Source organism: Cibotium barometz, chromosome 10 (assembly GCF_041138505.1).
Source record: "Cibotium barometz isolate CiBa-2024 chromosome 10, ASM4113850v1, whole genome shotgun sequence".
NCBI classification, from domain to species: Eukaryota; Viridiplantae; Streptophyta; class Polypodiopsida; order Cyatheales; family Cibotiaceae; genus Cibotium; species Cibotium barometz.
The window spans coordinates 28,864,841-28,886,733 of NC_141055.1; the positions used below are offsets into that span (position 1 = coordinate 28,864,841).

Below are 21,893 nucleotides of genomic sequence, written 5' to 3' on the forward strand. Positions count from 1 at the left end.
ATGCAAGTACTGAGCAAGCATGTAGCAAGCGATTTCATGATATTAAAGAACAGTAAGAGGCACGTACCAGTTTCCTTGTGAACCTGCTTTACCCAGCTTTCCAACAAAAAGCACTCTATTTCAAAATCAAGCTTTTCCAGATCATCCCTATCACATGCAAAAAGGAGGAAAATTTATGACTAGGTAAATTTGCACTTGCATGAATGAACAACACTACTCATCCCAGGCCATATGCATTATTGATTAAGCATCGAGCTGGAGCTCCCCCTGCGCACGCTCGTCCCCCTACCCCCCCCTCCCCTTATCCCCCCCTCTCCCTGCACGTTTCTGCACCAGTCCCCCTGTCTCCCTCTCGCACCCCTCTGCCCTGCGCGTAGCCTTAACTCCGCCTCTGCCCTGTCTTCATTTGCGCCGCCACCCTGCTTTCCTCCGCCTGCCGCCCTCTGAGCCCACCTCCCTCCTCCCTCGATTCTTCGCCGCCCTCTGTTCTCTGGCTCACCGAAGCCTGCTGCCCCTGCTCCTGTGAGCCCTAACCACCTCTTCATCCAGCTTGCCCTGCTCTGCAGCCATTCCTCACCGCCTTCTCCCGCTTCAGAGTCGCCTCCCTCTCCCTCCTGTGAGCACCCACCCCCTTCTTTTTTAACCCTTGCCTCCTCTGCACGCCTCTGCCCCGCTTCCCCCTTTCAGCATTTTTCACATCAGGTTTTAGCATTTGGACTGCTTTATTTTGGCAGTTGAGCCCCGTTGCGATACGCACGGCCCAGGCGTTCTTCGCACGTTTGTAGCCTGCCTCCAACCCTCTGGCTGGAGTAATTGGATTCCCACTCACAGTCTGTTCTCCAAGCCTCAAGGAGTTCTCCCCATCATTGGGGAAATGATAGGGCAAGTGTTGGAATCGCCCAGGGCAGCTGCCTTGATGCTGGTGCCGATGGCTGGGATTCCTTCATTCTGCCTCAGCATTTCCTCTCTGGAGACGGTTCCACATGTCATCTTTCTTGATGCCTCCAGGGGGACCCCATTCTTCAGCGGAGTACTCAGGCCTTCTTGTCGGTGCTTCATTTGTCGTCAGATGGGTCACCTCGCCAAAGCTTGCCCTTGTCACCAGGCTAGGCGAGCTCCACACACTGGTCCAGGCCCCCCCAAGCCCCCACAGAGTGGTGAGAGCGGACTGAGCAGTGAGTGCCTCAGCGCCACCTCCTCCCTCTGGTGAGACAGAGCCCCAGCACCCTACCCCTGACGAACCGCAAACAACTAGGTGGAGGCAGCATAGACGCCTAATCAGAGAAGCGTGACGTCGCCCGCCAGGCGAGTTAGCCCAAAGGGGCCCAGGTAGAAACGGCGGTTCAGAGAACCGTTTCCAGCATATATCACAGGAACATCTGTCTGGAGCGAAAGCCCCACCACCCTCGAGTGTCGGGTACCATCTGGAGACTCCTCCCACGGAGTAGTTCAATGCCAATCTCCCCCCCACCCCCTTGTATCCTCTCCTAAGCACTCCCGCCGACCGCCAAAAGCCCTGACCCTCAGAGGAGCCACCAGGCAGGCTCCGTCACTAGACTGATTCATCACTTCTCGGAGCCTGTAGCAATGACGGTCGCTGCTTCCCCAGTGAGAGCCCTCCCCCCAGAGTCTCCATGTGGCCTTCCTCGAGTCAGCCCGTTGACTACGTTTTCTTCAAATGTCTTCCAGTGGATGCCAGCGCTTTTGCAAACTTCGGCTCCTCTCCAAGTCTCTCATTTTTCACCAATCCTGACCGGCCACTCTGAGCAGCAGAGCATGAGTGGAATCCGGAGTCTGTCTCCTCCACTATTCATGGATAGGTGATGGAGCTCTCTCACCACCTGGGAGACCTGCACCTCACAAACATTGTCTCCCACTTTTGGCCGTTGACCCGCATGGAGCTCGGAGGATCAAGCCAGAGCAACCAGGATGGTGAGCTCATGAGCTCGAGCTGAAGGTGATCCTCTTCATCTACCTTCATGTATCACTAGCGGTCCCCCTTCCACGTCCTACAAATACCTTTACTGTGATAGCTGGGGCCTAGTTTATGCATACAGTTGAGCCAGAGCATAATGGGCCTACATGGAGCTTAGGATCGGGGAACACTTTGGTGGTCTGCCCACCAGGATAAACTGTGACTTCTTGCCATCCAACCCTCCCCCAAGTCTCACAAGGTGGAGGGCAGCACAGAGAGATCTCACCCCACTAGACCCATATGATGTGGATATCTATTGTTGGGTATTTCGGAGCTTATGTCTCTGTTCATCTTGTGTGCGTAACCATTCTATGTGTGTAATCTTATTCATATGTATGTGTGTGTGTGTGAATACCCCTTATATGTGGACAGCAAGGTGGTTCCAAATGTAGTGAACGATACATTTAGTACGTTTGGAAAGCGTGCTGAAAAGATTCCAAACATAGTGAACGCTACCCCCAATTTATATATAAAAAATTTATAGTTTACTTATAAAATTTTGAAATATGAAGTTTGAAGATTCATCAATGAACATTAAAGCACTTACTAATACTATCAACCTTTAGTTTCAATTTTGCGGGACGGAGAGAAATGAAATGAAATGTTATATTAACGTCTTCAAAAGGCCAAAGTGACCTATGAAATGGGCGAGAGAGAGAGAGAGAGAGAGAGAGAGAGAGAGTTGAGCGCCACACAGACGCCGCATAGAGGTTGCTACATGCACGTACGGAAAAGCGGGAAAAAAAAAAGACGTTGACTTGCGTCCATTTTTTTAATCTATAGAATCAAAAGTGCACGTTCACTACGTTTCCAAACGTTAGTGAACGTTCCAAACGTTTGGAACATTTGGACGTAGTTTGGATGCAACTATGGTGGATAGCATAAGTGCCACATGTCATTAGTGTGTGTGTGTGTGTGCTGACATGTGTCCTGTGAATGTGTCGAAAGGTCCTACTCTAAAGCCTACAAAAAGCATTGTACTTGGTGAAATTCAAAAGCATATCAATAGAACCATCATTGAGTCGTGCATATACTCTCTCTCTCAGTATTATCTTTCTCTCTCCCTGCACACACACACACACACACACACACCATGGAGCGATTTCATCCACCTTAGCTCCAAACTTTAGCTTCAGCTTGAGATCCTGTAGCTCTAATATCTTTAATTGGTATCAGAGCGAGTCCCACTCGCCACCTCGGCTGCTCACCACTGCCACTGCCGACTTGCTGATCTGAGCGTTGCTCCACGCCTACCACACAAGCACGAGTGTCTCTACTCTTCTGAGCCGCCAAATATCAAATTACCCCCCCCCAAGTACACCATCACACTAACCCTTGTTCACACTCTTAAGAGGCAATTTCTTCATACTAGCCCAAATTCTCATTCGCCCCAAAAGCAAATACCCCACATACTTGTCTTGCCTTTGTTCATGTGCAAAAAACTCCGCCATAGGTTTATGGTCACATACAAAGCGAGGCAACTACATCCCAATACCCATACCTCAATATCACATACTCAAGATCCATGGTGTGTGCTAGCACAAAATCAACACCCATACCAAGTAATATACATGTTACCCTTTGAGACTATCAAGTACTCTCCCAATAACAAAGCCTGAGACCATTAAGTGCCTCTTCCATTGTCAGTTGTGAACACCTCTAAGCCATTGTTGCTGCCAAGACCTTGTATTAGGATATGCAAGCCACATCAAGAAAATCCTGGAAGAACTGTCATCATGGCCTGAGCTCAAATACACATACCACTCATGCAAGCAGACAATGCTATAAGGATACAAATTGTAACGATGTAAAACCAAAACACACCCAGCACACCTACTCTAGATACAAGCCAACTGTCATTGTGTGGAACAAAAACACCAAGACACTACACATATATACATGTTTTTTTGGTTTGATTTCTCAGCCTCATACACTTTGCCCTCCCCCCAAACTGCTGGAGCATTCATGCTCAACAGCAGCGAATAAAACACATATGCCAAAGTTCTCTTCTTCTTCTTGTCGTAAGATCTTCATTTGCAAGTTGTGCCCAATACATTTCATCTTTCATTATGGTCATGAGATGGGCTACGTATTTCTTCAATCTAAAACCATTCACTCTCTTTTTGTGCCACTTCCCATGTACATCCTAAAGCTGATACGTTCCATTTTGAATCTCTCCATCACATAAAATGGTTCTTCCTGCTTGATCTGAAACTTTGGTTGAAAAGCGTTATCGAGCCTGTTGTTGTTTCTGAGTACAAGATCACCTCTCCCAATGCCCTTGTCTTTGACTTCCTTGTTGAACCTCTCCTGGTTCTTTAGCAAAACTTGAGCATAATGCTCAGAGGCTTGTATCCTGGCAAGTCGTAATTCCTGCAAATACAAAAGTCTTTGTTGTAAAGCAGTAGCACAATTTTCTTCATGCTTCATTAGTACTTTCACAGCTGGTATCTCAACTTCTATAGGTAGCAAAGCTTCCTTCCCAAATACCAAATGGAAAGGACTTTAATAGCAACCCTGTAAGTCCATAAGGCACCACGCAACTCTAAATTCCAAGTTTTGTCACATCCTTCCATCATCTTGGTCAACATCTTAATAAGCTCACCATTGAATATTTCATTCATTCCATTACACTGAGAATAGGAGGGGGTAGTGTACTTATGTTGAATTTTCAGCTTAGCACACATGAGATCTCCTCTAAACTCTGGTTCATTATCTGACAGAAGCTCCAAAGGTACACCAAACTTACAGCAGATGTCTTTATACACAAACTTAGCTACATCTTTGGCTTCAATCTGCTTCACAACTCGAGCTTACGCCCACTTTGAAAGATAATCCACAGTGGTAAGAACATAACACTGTCCTCTAGATGTCATGGGCAAAGGCCCCACTGCATCAATACCCCACCTTTCAAAAACATCATAAGACAAAAATGTATGCCTAAGCTCATATTTCAACACTCTCTTGCCTAGCTGTTAACATTGTATGCAAGACCTACACCAATGTGATATATCTTTCTAAATGCTAGGCCAAGGAAAGCCTTCCAAAAATACTTTATGCAAGGTTATTTTCATAGCATAATGACCACCACATGCTCCCTCATGGTTGGTTTCAAGGATCTTGTAAATTTCCTCTCTCCATGGTACCCTTCTAAGTACCAAATTCGCACCTTTCATATATAAGACATCATTAATCAAGATGAATTTTATTGCTTTCTTGACAAAAGTATACCTCTTGGATTTCTCCAAGCCCTCTGGAAAATGACCTGTCAACAAAAAATGTTTCTCATGTTCTAAGCTTTCTCTTCCTAAATACGAAGGAGAATTAGCTTTTACAATAAACACTTTTGAAATACTTTGCTGAGCTACCGCATGAGCTTCCTCATTCTTTTTCCTCTCAACATGCCTTAGAGACCATTCTTCAAACTTGTTTAATAGTCTTTTTATTTGTTGACACATCTTTTTCAAAGCTATATTTTTACTTTGCCACACATCTAAGACTTGTTTACAGCAAGTAAAGCATCACCTTTGATCTTCAACCTATTAATTTCCATATCAAGTGCAAGGAGCAAACCCTTTTCTAAAGTTGCATATTCAGCTTCATTATGACTTGTTACCTACAACTTCACAGTTAATTGTTTCACTTTGTTGCCTCCAAGATCATACATAACAATCCCTCCTAAAACTTCATTGTGAGCTTTCCTATAAGAACCATAAAAAAACATGGTAAAAGTACCTTCCATCTTTGCATCTTCAACTTCTTCTATTTTTGGTTGTACCTGTTTACAATAAATAGGGCCCTCCTTATAAGTGAGTATATCTGCAAGGGTAGCTCTAGTTGACTCCTCAACTAGAAAAGAGTATTGGAATTCTTGCAACTTTATCATTTTTTTTGACAAAATTACATTGTTTATAAGCTGAGGAAGTAAAGCATAGCTAGTCAAGAACACAAAAGGCTTTGGAAGGAGATACTGTCGAAATCTCCTACAAGCAAAGATAACACTAACCATCACCTACTCTGCTTCATTGTAGTTTTCTTTCCACCTCAGCTTTCACCCTGCTCGCATAGTAGATGGACCTCATGTAGAGACTCCCCTTTCCTTGTTGAAGCAAAATTGCACCTACGTCATCAGTACCTATTGAAGAGTTTACATAAAATTCTTTGTCCCAATCAGGAGCTTGCACAGATGAAAGACTACAAAGCACTTCCTTAACTTTGTTGAAGACCTCTTCACAATCATGGGTCCACATAAGAGGATCATGCTTGACAACTTGTTGGAGAGGATACAAGACTTGAGAAGCCAGAGGAATATAACCTACCCATATATTTGACCTTGTGAATAAAAATCATTAATTGCTTTGTGTCCTTGGGAGGAGGTAAAAGCACCAAAGCTTTTATCTTGTCATCATCTGCTTCAATACCATTCTCTGAAAGACTACAAAGCACTTCCTAAACTTTGTTGAAGACCTCTTCACAATCATGGGTCCACAAAAGAGGATCATGCTTGACAACTTGTTGGAGAGGATACAAGACTTGAGAAGCCAGAGGAATATAACCTACCCATATATTTGACCTTGTGAATAAAAATCATTAATTGCTTTGTGTCCTTGGGAGTAGGTAAAAGCACCAAAGCTTTTACCTTGTCATCATCTGCTTCAATACCATTCTATGAAATGACATGTCCAAGCAATTTGACTTTACATTGAGTAAGGAAACACTTTTTCGGGTTAAGTTGACCACCACTCCTATCTAATCTTACAACTGCAAGCTTTAATCTTTCACAATGCAAAAAGTCTACTACTATAAATGCAGATGTCATCAATGAAGACCTTAATGAACTTTCCAAGATAAGATGCAAACACAATATTAATCCTCCTTTGAAAAGAAGAAGACCCATCGGTCAAGCCGAAAGGTAAGACTTTGTAGCAAAAGTAACCCCAAGGTAGTGTAATTGTCTTTTCTCAATCTTGAATTACACCCACTAACCTAAGCCATGGCCTTCCTAAAATCAAAGGAAAAGCACCCAACCTTGTAGGCATAATGTGACAATTCACTTTTACATTAACACCAAATACTTTTACATCAAGATCCTTGAGAATACCTAAGCACCCTAATTTAGCATGATTTGCAAGTCGAATCCTAAAGCTTGAAACCCCACTGGTCTCTAACCCAAGCCTCTTCACACAAGATTGTATAATAACACATATTTATGCACCCCCATCAATGTATGCTTCTCCCATACCTTGATCTTTGTGCCAAGCGTCAATAACTCGACATATATCAGGCACATAGTTACCAAGAGTTTTAGAAATGCCTAATTTAAAACGGGTTTCGAAAAGGTTTCAGAAGTTTCATATTTTTTTGAAACATCCAAAAAAAGTTTCATACAAAAAATACAAATATATATATATTTTTCAATATAGAATATACATGAAAATATGTATTTAGGCCATGACCAAGGCTCAAGCGTCCTTGTTGAGATGGTCAACTAGTCACTACCAAGCAAAAAAGGAATGTCAAAAAAAAGTTTCATTAAAAAATGCAAAAAATTTAAGTTTAGAATATACGTGAAAATGTGTGTTTAGACCATGACCAAGGCTGAAGCGTCCTTCTCAAGATGGTCGACCAGTCATCGGCAGGCAGGAAAGGATGTGCACGTGTAAGTCGAGTAGCAAGCAACAAGAAAAAATGCGCTTCGGAAATGCATATATATGAAACTGGCATATAAGGTTTTTGGGCCTCAAAAATCTTAGGTGAATAAAAAACGAGTTTCATATTCTGAAACGTTTCGTAAAAGTTTTGGTTGGTTTCATATGATTTGAAACGGGTTTCGTTGCTACTATGATCAGGAAGCTCCTCTACACCACAATTAAAACAGTTGTGGGATTCAAATCTCCTTCTAAGCATTCTCCTACCTCTACCTCCACCATTTCATTCACTGCGACCTTCACTATATGCTTCATACCTTAGACTAGGCAGCTTATATCCTCTACCTTTTCCTCTTCCACCCGCTAACAAGTTCAAACTAAGGTTCTTGAAGAGGCTGACTTCTTCATGGATTTCCTTTTTCGATTTATCATCATTTTGATTCTTTACTAACAATTGGGATGAGGTTTACACTAAATTCTTCACTTCTTCTTTGACCCCTTCTATTTGGTCTCCACACCATGGCTTACTTCCTTCCCAAGCCACCCCAACCTAATCATCTTCCATACTTTCTCCCTAGCTAACTCCACAACTTCTCAAAAGTTTGAATACTTTTTAATTCCACTTTCAATCTTAAATTCCCTCTTATACTAGCAACAAATCTATCTTTTTTTAACATGGCAGGAGGGGTTTCACTTCCTAAACCAACACACCACCTATCCCATAATTTTGTGAAGTGTTGCACATAGATATCCACTCTGTGTTTCTGAGTTAACCCCAAAATTTCATGCCACACCCGATTAGGATCTTCAGTCTTCTGATAATGTTGCAGGAACTCTTGCTTTGTAGCTTCATAGGTGAGCTCTTGTGGAGGATCTCTTGATTGTAGAGAAGCTCATAGCCCTTCAACCATTGTCAGGTCTCATTCTGTAAGTAGTAACAAAAAATCCGTAGCATAAAGATAGGCTCTTGTTTGTTTTTGATCAAGCAAGTGATCTCCAACTGCTCCACGAATTTTTTGGCATCTTCATGCGGCAACCCATGGAAAAGTGGGAAATCTTGAGTCATATCAATACGATTGGCAAAACCAAAGGTGCCTAAAATGGGCTCCTCGGTGGGGTCACCAAAAGGATGTGAGGTGACGAGCAGCAATCAATCGTTGCCTCTATAGCTATCCTCTGTCAAACTCCCAGTCCTTAAAATATATTCGAGAAGCACTCAACGACTCTTTGCTAAACTCCAATCACAATCATGACAATCCTAGGCTGAACAACCATACACTCCCGAAGAATCTTCCAAAGCATAAAGCTCTTGTAGTATCATAATATGCACAACGTGTAGGCAACTGCACCAAAGGTACTTGAACACCTGTCCTCGGTGGCAGCACCAAAACATGGGAAGATCAAACAGAATCTGCCTCTATAGCATCTAAATCACTGAAAACACCCAGCTCAAGGCACCCAGCAGCCCTGCAGCTATCCTCTGACTCTCCGCTGATACAGTGATGAGAAACCTGAACCCTCTCAGTTTGAATCAGGTAACCCACAAAAGTATCCGCCTAGGTCAATCCCGACTATGAGCAACCCTGATCTTCAGCCCTAACAGCTTAACTCACCTCCTCTGATATGCTGTTGCTGACCTTATCCGATCCCAGCTGACTCAAGTGATTCCTATCTGATTCAACTGACTGCTCCTAACCTCACCAAACTTTCCAACAACTTCTTGTCCTCTAGACTCAGATTTTCCTCTAGAACCAACAACCCTCACACCCCTTGCTCTAGAATCTTATTGATCTGGTTATCTCCCCTCCACTGACTCAGTCCTGACTCAAGTGACTGCTACCCGAGTCAGCTGACTCTCAAGTGACTGCTACTGACCTTTGTCTGTTTCTCAACAGATGATGTCTGATTCAACTCTGACTCAGCAGTAACTCAGACATCCCTCACAATTGATCTTCTCAAGAATCTCAATAAAAACAACACAGCCAAAACACCATAGCACAAAAACTCAACCATCCATTCACAACATGTTCAAACCCAAGCTCTCTGTTTTCTACATATAGATAAAATTAAAACCAGTCTCAACAACCCTAAGATCTTGGGCTCAAACAAGAGAAAAAAACATAAAAAATGAGAGATCCTCCACAGCTTCAAACCTCTTTGATGGATTCTGTAGCCACCGTCTGCAGTTCTTCTTCAAACACAAACTCTCTCTGTCTTCTTCTTCAAACACCAATTGCAGTTGAGCATGTCCTGGGTAGCACCAAGTTCAAACATAGGTCCACTTAGGGATCTTGGGCTTGCCTCTACAACCTTCAGCTGATCCTCTGACTCACACAGACTCTCTCTGCTCTGGTCCAACCCTCATCTACTCGCACTGCTTCTTTCTCTCTGCGTCCCTCTCTCTCTCACCGAAAAGCCTCTGCTCTCTCATGTCCTTCCTCTCTAATGGGATCTCCCAAAGCCTCCTAAATCCTACAACCCCCCATGTCCTTAAATAGAGATCAGTCTTCAATTCCCTCAGAGATGACCGATTCCACTTCTCACGTCAGTCCATGTGGTTCCTATTCGACGCCCGCTTGCAACAATCGAGACCCTTCTGAGGCAGCTGTGACCTCTTGCTATTCTCATCGTCGGCTGCCCTAGCCTCCACATGCCCATGCCATGCTGTCCTTTTCCTATCTCTGGCTCACTGTCACCCTCTGCCCATGTGATTTTTTATTTGATACCTTCTGGCCGCTTCCCAACAGTTGAGACCTCTCTCCGAAATGACTGCGTCCAGTGCTCACGTCAGTCCACCCTTTCACACCATGCCGTTCTGATCCTCCACCTTCACTATGAGCTACCTTAGTCTCTTTATTTTAAAAAAATCAAATTACCCCCCAAGCACACCATCACACTAACCTTTGGTCACACTCTTAAGAGGCAATTTCTCCATACTAGCCCAAATTCTCATTCGCCCCAAAAGAAAATACCCCACATACTTGTCTTGCCTTTGTTCATGTGCAAAAAACTCCAGCATAGGTTTATGGTCACATGCAAAGCGGGGCAACAACATCCCAATACCCATACCTCAACATCACATACTCAAGATCCATGGTGTGTGCTAGCACAAAATCAACACCCATACCAAGTAGTATACATGTTACCCTTTGAGACTACCGAGTACTCTCCCAACAACAATGCCTGAGACCATCAAGTGCCTCTTCCATTGTCAGTTGTGAACACCTCCAAGCCATTGCTGCTACCAAGGCCTTGTATTAGGATATATAGGCCACATAAGGAAGCTCCTGGAAGAACTGTCATCATGGCCTGAGGTGAAACACACGTACCACTCATGCAAGCAGACAATGCTATAAGGATACAAATGTAATGATGCAAAACCAAAACACACCCAACACACTGACAAAGGAAACATGCTATAACACCTACTCTAGATAAAAGCCAACTGTAATTGCTTGGAACAAAAACACAGGACACTACACATGTAAAACCAAAACACACACCAACACACTAACAAAGGAAACATGCCATAACACCTACTCTAGATACAAGCCAACTGTCATTGCTTGGAACAAAAACACCAGGACACTACATGCTTTTTTGGTTCGATTTCTCAACCTCACAGCGTGTTGGGTCTCACCTCCATCGCTCCGAAGGGGGTTTTGTTGGGTATTTCCGACCTTCATGTCTATGTCCATCTTGTGTGTGTAACCATTCTATGTGTGTAACCTTATTCATCTGTATGTGTGAACACCCCCTTATATGTGGCTAGGATAAGTGTGACACGTGTCATTAGTGTGTGTGTGTGTGTGTGTGTGTGTTGACATGTGTCCTATGTATGTGTCAAAAGATAAGGCTACTCTAAAGCCTACAAAAAGCATTGTACTTAGTGAAATTCAAAACATACCAATAGAATCATCATTCAGTCGTGCATATACTCTCTCTTTGAGTATTGTCTTTCTCTCTCTTTCTCTCTCTCTCTCTCTCTCCCCCTGCACACGCACACCATGGAGCGATTTCATCCGCTTTAGCTCCAGCCTGTGAACCTGTAGCACTAACACCTTTATCTCTGTTAGTACTGAGTAGCTTCTTTTGGCGGTGGTGGATTCCGGCACCATAGCTCCAAGGAGGGCACAGTGGGTGATTATCAGACTTGGGGAGGACCAGATGGGCCTCCTCAACATTTACGCCCCTAACTCCATGGCAGGTCGAGCAGACTTCTGGAGCACACTTAGGCAGGGCCTCCCTCACGCTGACTTCTGGTGTATGAGGGGAGACTTCAATATGCTCGACACCATGGAGGAAAAACTCGGTGGTAGGCACGATACCGTCTCTGGGGCAGGACTTGCAGCTTGGGAGAAGCTTGTCTTCACCATCACAGGACAGGACCCCTTGCATCTTCCAGGGTTTGGGCGTAGTCAGGGGAGTCTGAGATTCTCCAGATCCAATAGGCAGAGCACAGGCCACAACCTCTCCCCATTAAACCATTCCTGCATTGGACGGGGCGGTTCGGTTGGCATTGTGGTCAGCACTACCTTTTCTGATCATTCGCCCATCATCCTCTCTCAAGAGGACTGCTGGCGACAAGATGGTCAGCAGAGCCTCCGCATACCCTAGAGCTTGATACAGGACCCAGAGATTTGTGGAAGGATTGACAAGCTATGGGAGAGCTTCACCTTTCATGAGGGCACAGCAGGTGACTTTGGATATGGGCTCAATGAGATCAGTGCCATTCTCCAGAATGGTAGCTCAGTCCCAGTTAGCAGAGTTTAGAGAGCATGAAAGGAGTCTCTGCCGGAGCCTTGCCTCGCTCAAGCGCCTGCAGGAGCTCACCCCGGACAGCCCGTGGATTAAGATCGCCACCGCCCGCACTGAGATCAGCTTCCTAAAGGAGAGGAGAGTGGAGTAAAGATTCCATGCCTACGCGTCTTTGTGGGCTCAGGTTGCACAGGGGACTTATTCAAGCGGACAAGGCCTCACCACCGGAGTGATGGCATCAGAGGCTGAGAGGATCGGACAAGAAAATTGTTTCCGAACTGCCCCAGGTTCGAGCCGTAGCCCCACTGCCTTCTTTAATTCCCTCCTCACTGCAAGCCCCACTCCCTGTTGGTACACGATGCGAGAGAGAGGGTCTGGTAGCACACGTGGGAGGTGGTCCCATTGACTCACGCCCTTCTCCTCTGAGGAGATTGCAGAGGCTTTGCAGGTGCTCCCTAGGGGCAAGTGCCTAGGTGAGGATGGTTCCCTTGTTTCTTCGTCGCTGGGAGCTCATGGAGGGCGGCTTCCATGCAGCCTTGAGTGAGATTATCAGCTCCGGATCTATGCCAGAGAGACTAGCGGAGGATTTGATTCACTTGATCCCCAAGGAGGGAGGTGACAGATTGGAGATTCGCCAGTGGAGACCTATTACCCTCTTGGGGACAGCCTACAAAATCCTAGCCAAAACCATCAGTCGTCAACTGCAGCCCCACCTAGATTTTATCCAAAGCACCCATGCACGTTTTATCCAAGATAGGAGCATCCTGGACAACATCTTCACCATTTGGGAGGCGTCCGCCCACCCCCGTCTACAACAGTAGAACTTGGCCATTCTTTTGGTTGTATTTCAAGAAAGCCAAAAACACAGTGGATTGGGGATTTCTGGAGGGGACTATGGCCAGGATAGGTTTCCCCACCACCTGGATCCGGGTGTCTCCGCCCTCTACTCGGCCTCTCACAGCCAGGTCCTAATCCAGGGCACTCGGGGCAACAGGTTTCCACTTTCTAGGTCCTCTACTCTGCTCTCTGCTTGGCCTCTCCTCTACTTCGCCCTCTACTCGACCTCTCACAGCCATGTCTTGATCTAGGGTGCTCCGGTTGACACGTTTCCAGTTTCTCATTTAGTTCGCCAAGGATGTCCGCTTGCGCACTTCCTCTTCCTTTTTGTGGTGCAGGCAATGAAGCAGTTTTTTAGCCTCCCAAGAAACCAGACTACAGGGCCTAAGGCCACCTATCCGATCTCAAGAAGAGCTCCTCGATTCAGAGTTTCCACAGGACCACATGACACAGAAACCTACCTCTCTGGAGATGTGGAGAACCTCCAGAGGTTTGCGGATGTAGCTAAGTTCTTTTGTCCGGCATCCGGAGATCAGATCAACTGGCACAAGTCATGTGGATTTTGGGTTAGCTCATCCCCTACATTGGCTCGGCGCTCAGTTGAGTCCTTCCAGTGGATTCTGCAGGGTACCCTAGTGTGTTACCTTGGCTTCCATGTCGAGATCCACATCACCTCAGAGCAGCAATTAGGCCCCCTCCTTTTGAGCATTCGGAAGAAGCTCTATATTGGAGTACTACTAGGCTCTCTGTTGCCGGTAGGTAGTGGTAGCGAACCAGGTCCTCCTCGCAACCATGTGGTACATCACCTCCTGTTGGGCCTTTTCCAGAGCGTGTATTGGGCAGGCCACGATGGCATGCCGGTATGGGCCAAGGCTGCTTGGAGAGTCATCATTCGAGCAACTGAGGCACTCGAGCATTATTGATCCTTCTATGCAGAGTAAATCCTTGGTGAGCCCTGGAAGGACTTTCTCATGGCCCATATCCCAGTTCTTTCCAGTCCCTAGCCCCCGAGCCCGAGATGGATCTTCACAAAGATGAGGACCCGCGGCCTAAGACCAGCCTTTAAGGATTGCTTTGTGGTCAACCTCTTTCGAGCCTAGGACTACATTCGTTTTGCTCTTCACTAGTCTCCTCTAGCCCTGGATGAGGAGAGACTTCGTCAGCCACCACTCGTCTAAAACCCCTTGATTACCCTCCCTAGTGGCCACATGCTAGGCTCTCGTGTTTCTCGGGGGACATTGAGCAGGGGACCGGCCCGGTCTCTTGGAGTGTGGTTCACCTTCACGCAGCTCCCACCAGAGGGCTCAAGCGGAGCCTCACTAGGATCCGAGGTAGATACAGGCTCACACTGGACATCAACTCTTCCATCCCTTTGGAGTGGCTCGCATCGGTCCACGACCCACCTCCCGTTGAGTGGAGGTAGGGGCTTTTACCAAACATGATATCCCGATAGCAGTCCATGGTGCATATGGAGGAACCCTCATGACTTTTTCTATTGGGCCATAGGGTAGATTTAGCCGTTCCCCCCCTCGGCAGAGGACCTTAGCAACACTTTATAGAGAGTGAGAGTGATCGGGTTTCATGACCACAGATGGCACGTAGACCCCACCCCGGTCAAAGTGACCAAAGGGAGATTGTGGAGATTATGGATATGGGAGGGCCAACCTCTGAATCCTGATGATGCAACTGGAGTGGGATCCAAGCAAGTGGCAATAGCACGATCCTTCGCCCTGGGGATGCCCCTGACATCCCCTTTTTTGAGTAAACAGTCCATCTTGACCACAGGATTCAGCTACTAGGGGTTGTACACCAGTGGTGACAGCAGAACATTGGCAAACTCGGGACATCCTTGCGTGTTTCCTCTATGATTTTTGGAAACGGTTGTGGGATAGCTTCCAACCACAAAATATTACTTTTTTCTTTTGGCAAATAGCTCACAGGAGCTTGGTAGTTCCTGGTTGGCGATTGGAGGTCAGCTGCCCTCTATCCTAGGTGTGGCCAACCACAAGAGTCACAGCATCATTGCCTTTGGGCTTGTCCCAAGGCACAGCAGGCGGATCCTGCATATCTTCACCATGGACCAAGCATCTACCCACACCATTAACTGGGAGGCGGTAGCCTGTGCCTCTAAGTCAGCACCGGCCCTAGCATATGAGGAGACAGGACAGGACCTCGCTCTTCTCCTCTCTCACCACAGCATCATGACAGCCCCATTCTTCAGAAGCCCCAGAAGGGAGGAGTACCACGGAGGCGGGAGATTATTGGTAGTATTGCAGCATGGCACATTTGGCATGCTTGCTGCGAGGCTACCACACCACCCACCCAGTCCATCCAAAGCATATGGATGGACATCATACACACCCTCAGTGGCCAGTGGGAAAAGTTGCGAGGTGGCTCTGAGCGTATGCGGAAACGCAGAGAGGTTTTTTTGCGTATCTAGAGCAGCGGTCCTTTCCTCAAGGTCAAAGATAGCAACGTTACTTGGTTTTACATGCCACCAGTTTGGTTGTTCTCCCCCCCCCCCCCCCCCCCCCCCCCCCCCCCCAAATTGTATGAGATAGCGTTCCTCTGAGAGCAGCCAACCAATGAGGAAAAGACCCTCTCTATCCCCTATTGTTTTCCTTGTCTCCCATAATTGAGACTAGGTAATATACTTAACCGATTCGGCAGCAATTTTGGTAACTAATGGAAGGATCTTTTCTTCTTCTTCTTCTTCTTTTTTTTGTTTTCTTTTTTTTGGGGGGGGGAGGACAATACTACTCATGCTTTTGAAATAGCAAGCTGGAAGAAGATATTACACCGAGATTCAATGTAGTTTGCATGGCATCACACATTATACATAGTGGAACTTTCCTCTGGATTGTCCTTCCACTTAACTAGAAATTAATGTGTTTGCACGGATCCCTTTAGCCCCTTGTCTCTTCTTTTGGCACTCCGAAGCTCCTAGTTCCCTTATTATGAACTCAAGCCCCATACTGTAGCAATAATGAAAACCCTAATCAGCTTGCTAATCAGCGATTTAGGTAATTGGATATTAATCTTCGGTAGAGGGCTTTCTTCTCTATTTTCCACCTATCACATGCTAGGCCACATCCTCTTGCCCAGCACTTTCCATGTAGCCAATAAATCCTCTTAAGGCTTAAACCCTTTTTGGGTCTTTGACCTTAACTCTTCAAACAATGCCTTTTAGCACTTTCCATGTAGCCAATAAATCCTCTTAAGTCTTAAACCCCTTTTGGGTCTTTGACCTTCCCTCTTCACATTGGCCACCTCAGTTGCAAGTTTAGCCCTCTAGACTCCCTAATTAGTTGGCCCTAAAACAGGCCGCACAGCATTGGAACACCTCCCAGTTATAGTAGGGCAGACATCTGGAGTGGCACAAATCATAAAAGAGACAGAAACCAATACCAACAGCTAAGTTGAGTAGAGTGCAAGATGCATAATCAAGGAGTATTTTCAGAATTTGGCATGTGCAAGAGGAGAGAAGGGGACGTCAATGTTCCCGTGCATGCCCATGCCTGTTGCACATGGATTTACGGTTTTACCACTTGTCAGCTAACTAATGAGAGCTGCCCACACACTCACACACAGAAAAATATTGGGATACGCCATCACTTCAGTAATGTAGGTACACCCAATTTATAAGTTGTCTACCCTTTGATTAATTGTCCTCGGGTTTCAATGATGTGTGAACCAATACCATTCACATTAGTTATAAAAATTTAACAGGCGTTATGGAAAAATCCACAAAACCATCCATTGTAATCATGGTTGTCATGGTACGAACATACGATACCCTACGGGAATTTTTGGTACGATATGAAATTTTCGGATACCGTACGATAAAATACGGTTTTTATTTTTTACACTTACAACCTATGGAGCTTCAAGCTTGAATGTGAGGGAAGGTTGGGAGGGGAGGAGTCTACAGTGCTTGAGGAACCAGAACATGGATATGTGTCTCTCCCGGTTGGATCTCCCGATTGTCTCCAAAAAAGAACCTGGATGGGTAATGCAATACCAAAGGTCACCCAGAAGGCTATGGAGTCTTTAGTGTCAACAAGGAGAAGCTGCCAAGGAGATTTGTGAAGGTATTCTTGGTGATTGTGCCTCTAATTTGGTATTTGAGCATGGAAGAATGTTCATGTTTGTGAAGGGCTGCTATGTATGGGATTTGTGTATCCCATGAATCTTGTGTGGAGGTGCGTGCTTGTCAAATGGTGGCAAGCAAAATGTGAACTCAAGGGGAAGTTCATGTGTGTGAGTTGAGAAGAAGATGTGCATGCTCATGGAAGATGGGCATGTTTGGGTGGAAGCCTTGAGATCTTTCACACATATTTATGACTAAGGGACCGTCCTTGCACAAATATGAGGAGTGCATCTAGGGTGATAAGTTTAGGGACTCCTCTCTAGATCAAAATGGCCATGTCCAAATCTTCTCCCTCGTACATAACTTGAGAATCTAATTGTCTAGCCTACCTATACCATGTTGGGGTAAAGGCATTATGCCCACCCTTGTAGTGTGTACAAGCCCATAAGTTATAGTACATAGTACACTTAGTACTTTTAATGTACTAAGTGCACTATGTGTACTAGTGCAATATACATGTGTGATAGGGGAGTCACACACTCATCTCATGAGTTGACTTATCCCCACATATGTCTCTCTCTCTCTCTCTCTCCCTTCTTCTCTGTGTATGTCTCCCACATGAAACCCTAATTCTCACATTCAACTAGTATCAGAGCCCTGGTTTTAGGGTTTTGTTCTCAAGTGTGCAGAGCTGGAAATCAACTGGTTGTAGGCAACGTGAGCAGTGGTGGCAGCAAGGTGTTGGGCACTGCAAGACAGTGGAAGTCGCCTGTGTGCGTTGGTGGCCACAAGGCGTTAGGCAGCGTGAGCAGTTGCAGCAAAGCATTGGTGGCCACAAGGCGTAACCCCACACCGGCAGTGATGAAACAAACAGGCTGGCGGAGCTTCTCTCGAACTGCTTGTGAATAGGCGAAGTCGGCGCAACATTAAGCGACGACGGCGATCTCTCCGTCGCACACGTGGGAGATCGTAGGCCTTTTTCATCAGCGCGCGCAGCTGGAGGAGTCAGGCGCCGTGCAGCCGAGGAGTCGGGCGTCCATACTCAGGCGAACACACCTATGAGCGAGCTCCTAAAGCCGCCAGCTTCGGTGAGAGCAGGCTCCCCTGGCGCCGGGTGGTGGTCCGCGTGAGTAGGCGAGGTGGAGAAAGACAACATACGCATTCTCTGCAGGCCTGCGCTTCGACGCCTCTTACGTGTTCATGCGCTGCTGAGCGTCCCTCGATAGCTGAGTCGTGGACAGAACCAACCTGGACAGCGGCCTTTAGGCCCATGGAGTGAGCGAAGCCTCCAGTGGGCAGAATCGAATCCAGCAGCAGCAACATCAATACAGCAGCATCAGATTTCTGCAGCAGCACCTCATCAGAGCAAATTCGACGCCTCCCCTTTTCCTGCAATCAGAAATTACGAGGTATTTGCTTCAATTTCTTTTGGGATTTGCAATTGAGCAGGTACAATCATCAATTGAGTAGGTACAGGTGCCAAATTGCTCAGATTTTGAGCAAAATTGGCAAAATTGGGTGACATTGGTCACAATCAGAGTTAATTTGCAGGAAATTGGATGTCGAAATTTGGGGCTTTTGATGTAATTGTGCAATTAAGCATTCACACATGCTGTATGATGTGAGAAATTTCACATTCGGGCAAAATTGCAGGAAATTGCAGTGCAGATCAAAGGGCTTTTGTGCCGATTGGGTTGATTTGCATGCAAGCACTCGCATTTGATGCTTTGGGCAATGTATTGATGCCTGTCAAGCACTCAATGTGCCTGTAAATCAAGGGGCTTTTATGTATTGGATGTATATGTGGCCAGGGGGAAGCACTGTGAAGACTCTGGATGCCTTCATGTGCGTTAATGTACCATGCATGATCAGAAATTGATCTTAAATCAAGGGGCTTTTCAAGATTTTATGCTTGTTGAGCTTGGCAAAGCAGCAGGCAAGACTTTTATGCCTTGAATCCTCAGAAATCCACTTGCAGTCAAGGGACTTTTGCCCAATTTCTGTTCGGGACTGTTGTATGCAGTGGTGGGGACTGTAAAAGTCTGATTTTCACTCATTTGGACAGCCAGGAGAGCATTTATTGCTGCTGTACTTGCTGGTATAGATTTGGTACAACTTTGTACAAGTTTTGGCATGGCTGTACATTGATTTGAGTGAGGAAAAGGCTCATTTTCAGCTGCTGTACTTGCCGGTACAGGTTTGCATACTTTGGGAGAACAACTGTGAGCACTTTGTGTGCTTTTGGTGCAGTGTTTGCACATTTTGCAGGGAGTCAGGCATTGACAGGTTGCATATTGCTATGGCAACCACAGGTGAGAGCTCTTCATTGCTTCACATCAAGAAGCTTGAAGGCTCACATAACTATGACATTTGGCAAACCCAGTGCTATAATGTGTTGCTCCAGAAGAAGCAGCACAAGCCCATCAAAAAAAGGGATGTAATGCCCGCTTCTCTTACTGCTGAAGAGTGGGAAGATATGGATGAGCTGGCAAGATCTACTATCATGTTGTCTGTGTCAGACTCTTTACTTTTCAGCATTCGTGAAGAGAAGACAGCTTGGGGAATGTGGCAGAGATTGCAGGACTTGTATGCCCAGCAAAGTGCCTCAAGCAAAGTGTATTGGTTGAAGAAACTCATAGGTCTTCAGATGAAGGAAGGGGCGTCTATGGCAGCCCATCTAAATGAGTTTAATGGTATTGTCAGCCAGGTAATCAATCAAAAGTTGGCAATGGACGATGAGTTCAAAGCCACCTTTCTCTTATGCACTTTGCCAGAGAGTTGGGACACATTCAGGACAGCCACTAGCAATTCAAATGCTATGCTGTCATATGCAGACGTTGAGGGTGCTCTTCTTCAAGAAGAGATGAACAGGAAGAACAATTCTGTTGGAAAGTCCAATGCAATGAATGCACGTGGGAGATCCCAGCAAAGGGGTAAAAGCCAAGAACGGGGAAGGAGCAAGTCCCGCTCCAAAAAGGACTTGGAATGCCATTATTGTGGCAAGAAGGGACATATCAAAAAGCAATGCTACAAATGGAAAAATGATCAAAAGGAGAAGGGCAAAGGAAAAGACAAAGACAAAGATGAAGCCAAAGATGTAAAGTCAAAGGGCAAAAGTGGAGTCAAGATTGAAGAAGTCAATGTGTCACATGCAGGTGACAGTGAGGATGAGGTCCTATTCACGTCTTCACTTGATGCCCATTCACTTCTTGCAGGAGATGGTCATGGTATGCACTCATGGATCATTGATTCAGGTGCCTCCTTTCATGTCACAGGTTGCAGAGACTTGTTTGTCAGGTATACTGCTAGCAATGAAGGAGTAGTTTATTTGGGTGATAACCATGCATGCAAGATTCTTGGCAGAGGTGATGTGAGGCTTGTGTTTTCAGATGGCTCACAGCTTATGCTCCATGATGTCAGGCATGTGCCTGAGATCAAGAAGAACCTGCTTTCTACTGGACAGCTTGATGATGCTGATTATGTTACCACATTTGGTCGTGGAAAGTGGAAGATTAGTAAGGGCTCACTGGTTGTTACCAGAGGCTCTAAGGTGGACACTCTTTACTTCATGCATGCAGGTGTTTGTCACCATGCTAATGTAAATGCAACCGAGTTGCCGGAAATCTCTATGTGGCATAGCCGGTTGGGACACAGGAGTGTCAAAGGAATGGAGCAATTGTCTCATTTTGGTTACTTGCCTTCTCTAAAGTTCTCAAGTTTTCAGTTTGTGAGCATTGTATATATGGCAGGCAACTCCAGTGCCCCCACAAGAAAGCTCTTGGACAGAAAGATGCTCAGTTAGAGCTTGTGCATACAGATGTATGTGAGATGACTCAGCTTTCTTTGGGAGGGGCAAAATATTTTGTGTCTTTTATTGATGATGCCACACGCAAGGTGTGGGTTTATCCTCTTCGTTTGAAGAGTGATACATTCTCAGTGTTTCAGAAGTTTGTTGCTCATGTTGAGAATCAAACTGGCAAAACACTGAAGGCTTTGCGTTCCGACAATGGTGGAGAGTATATGTCCAAACAGTTTCAGGACTTTTGTGATGCTAAAGGCATCAAGAGGGAGCTCTCTACTCCTTATGATCCTCCACAAAACGGGACAGCAGAGAGGATGAACAGGACCATTCAGGAGAAGGTCCGTTCTATGTTGTCACATGCTGCGTTACCTCATGGTTTTTGGGCTGAAGCTGTTATGACAGCCGTTCATCTTATAAACAGGTCACCTAACACGAGGCTTGGTGGGAAAGTGCCAGAGGAAGTATGGACAGGGAAGCCTCCGTCATACAAGCACTTGAGAGTGTTTGGTTGCGTTGCGTACGTGCACATACGCAGGGAAATGCGCACCAAACTTGATCCTAAGTCTCACAAATGCATATTCCTAGGATATGGTGACAGAGGTGAAATGGGGTATAGACTTTGGGATCCAGTCAATAGAAAGATTATACGCAGCAATGATGTCATTTTTGATAAAACATGCATGTATAAGGAGCCTGCAAGGCAACAGGAGCCTGACAGAGTCATCTTTGATGATGATGGACATCATGGACAACAACCAAGGGCTGTAAATCAGCCATTACAGC

General features: G+C 45.8%; 1 protein-coding gene across 4 annotated transcripts in view; it reads right to left on the reverse strand.

Moving 5' to 3' along the window:
• The window catches only part of LOC147634754 (uncharacterized), a 112,736-nt gene that overhangs the window by 6,404 nt on the left and 84,439 nt on the right, over positions 1 to 21,893 (reverse strand). For 3 of the 4 annotated variants that reach the window (XR_015266790.1, XM_086803925.1, XM_086803926.1), the window contains one exon: positions 68 to 147. Coding sequence is in view for 3 of the 4 variants with exons in the window: in XM_086803925.1 (XP_086660051.1) it covers positions 68 to 147 (80 nt within the window). In the remaining variant the exon portion in view is untranslated. Of the gene's footprint in view, positions 1 to 67; positions 148 to 2,667; positions 4,349 to 21,893 lie in introns of those variants that run through there. The other variant, XM_086803928.1, reaches the window with a different exon arrangement.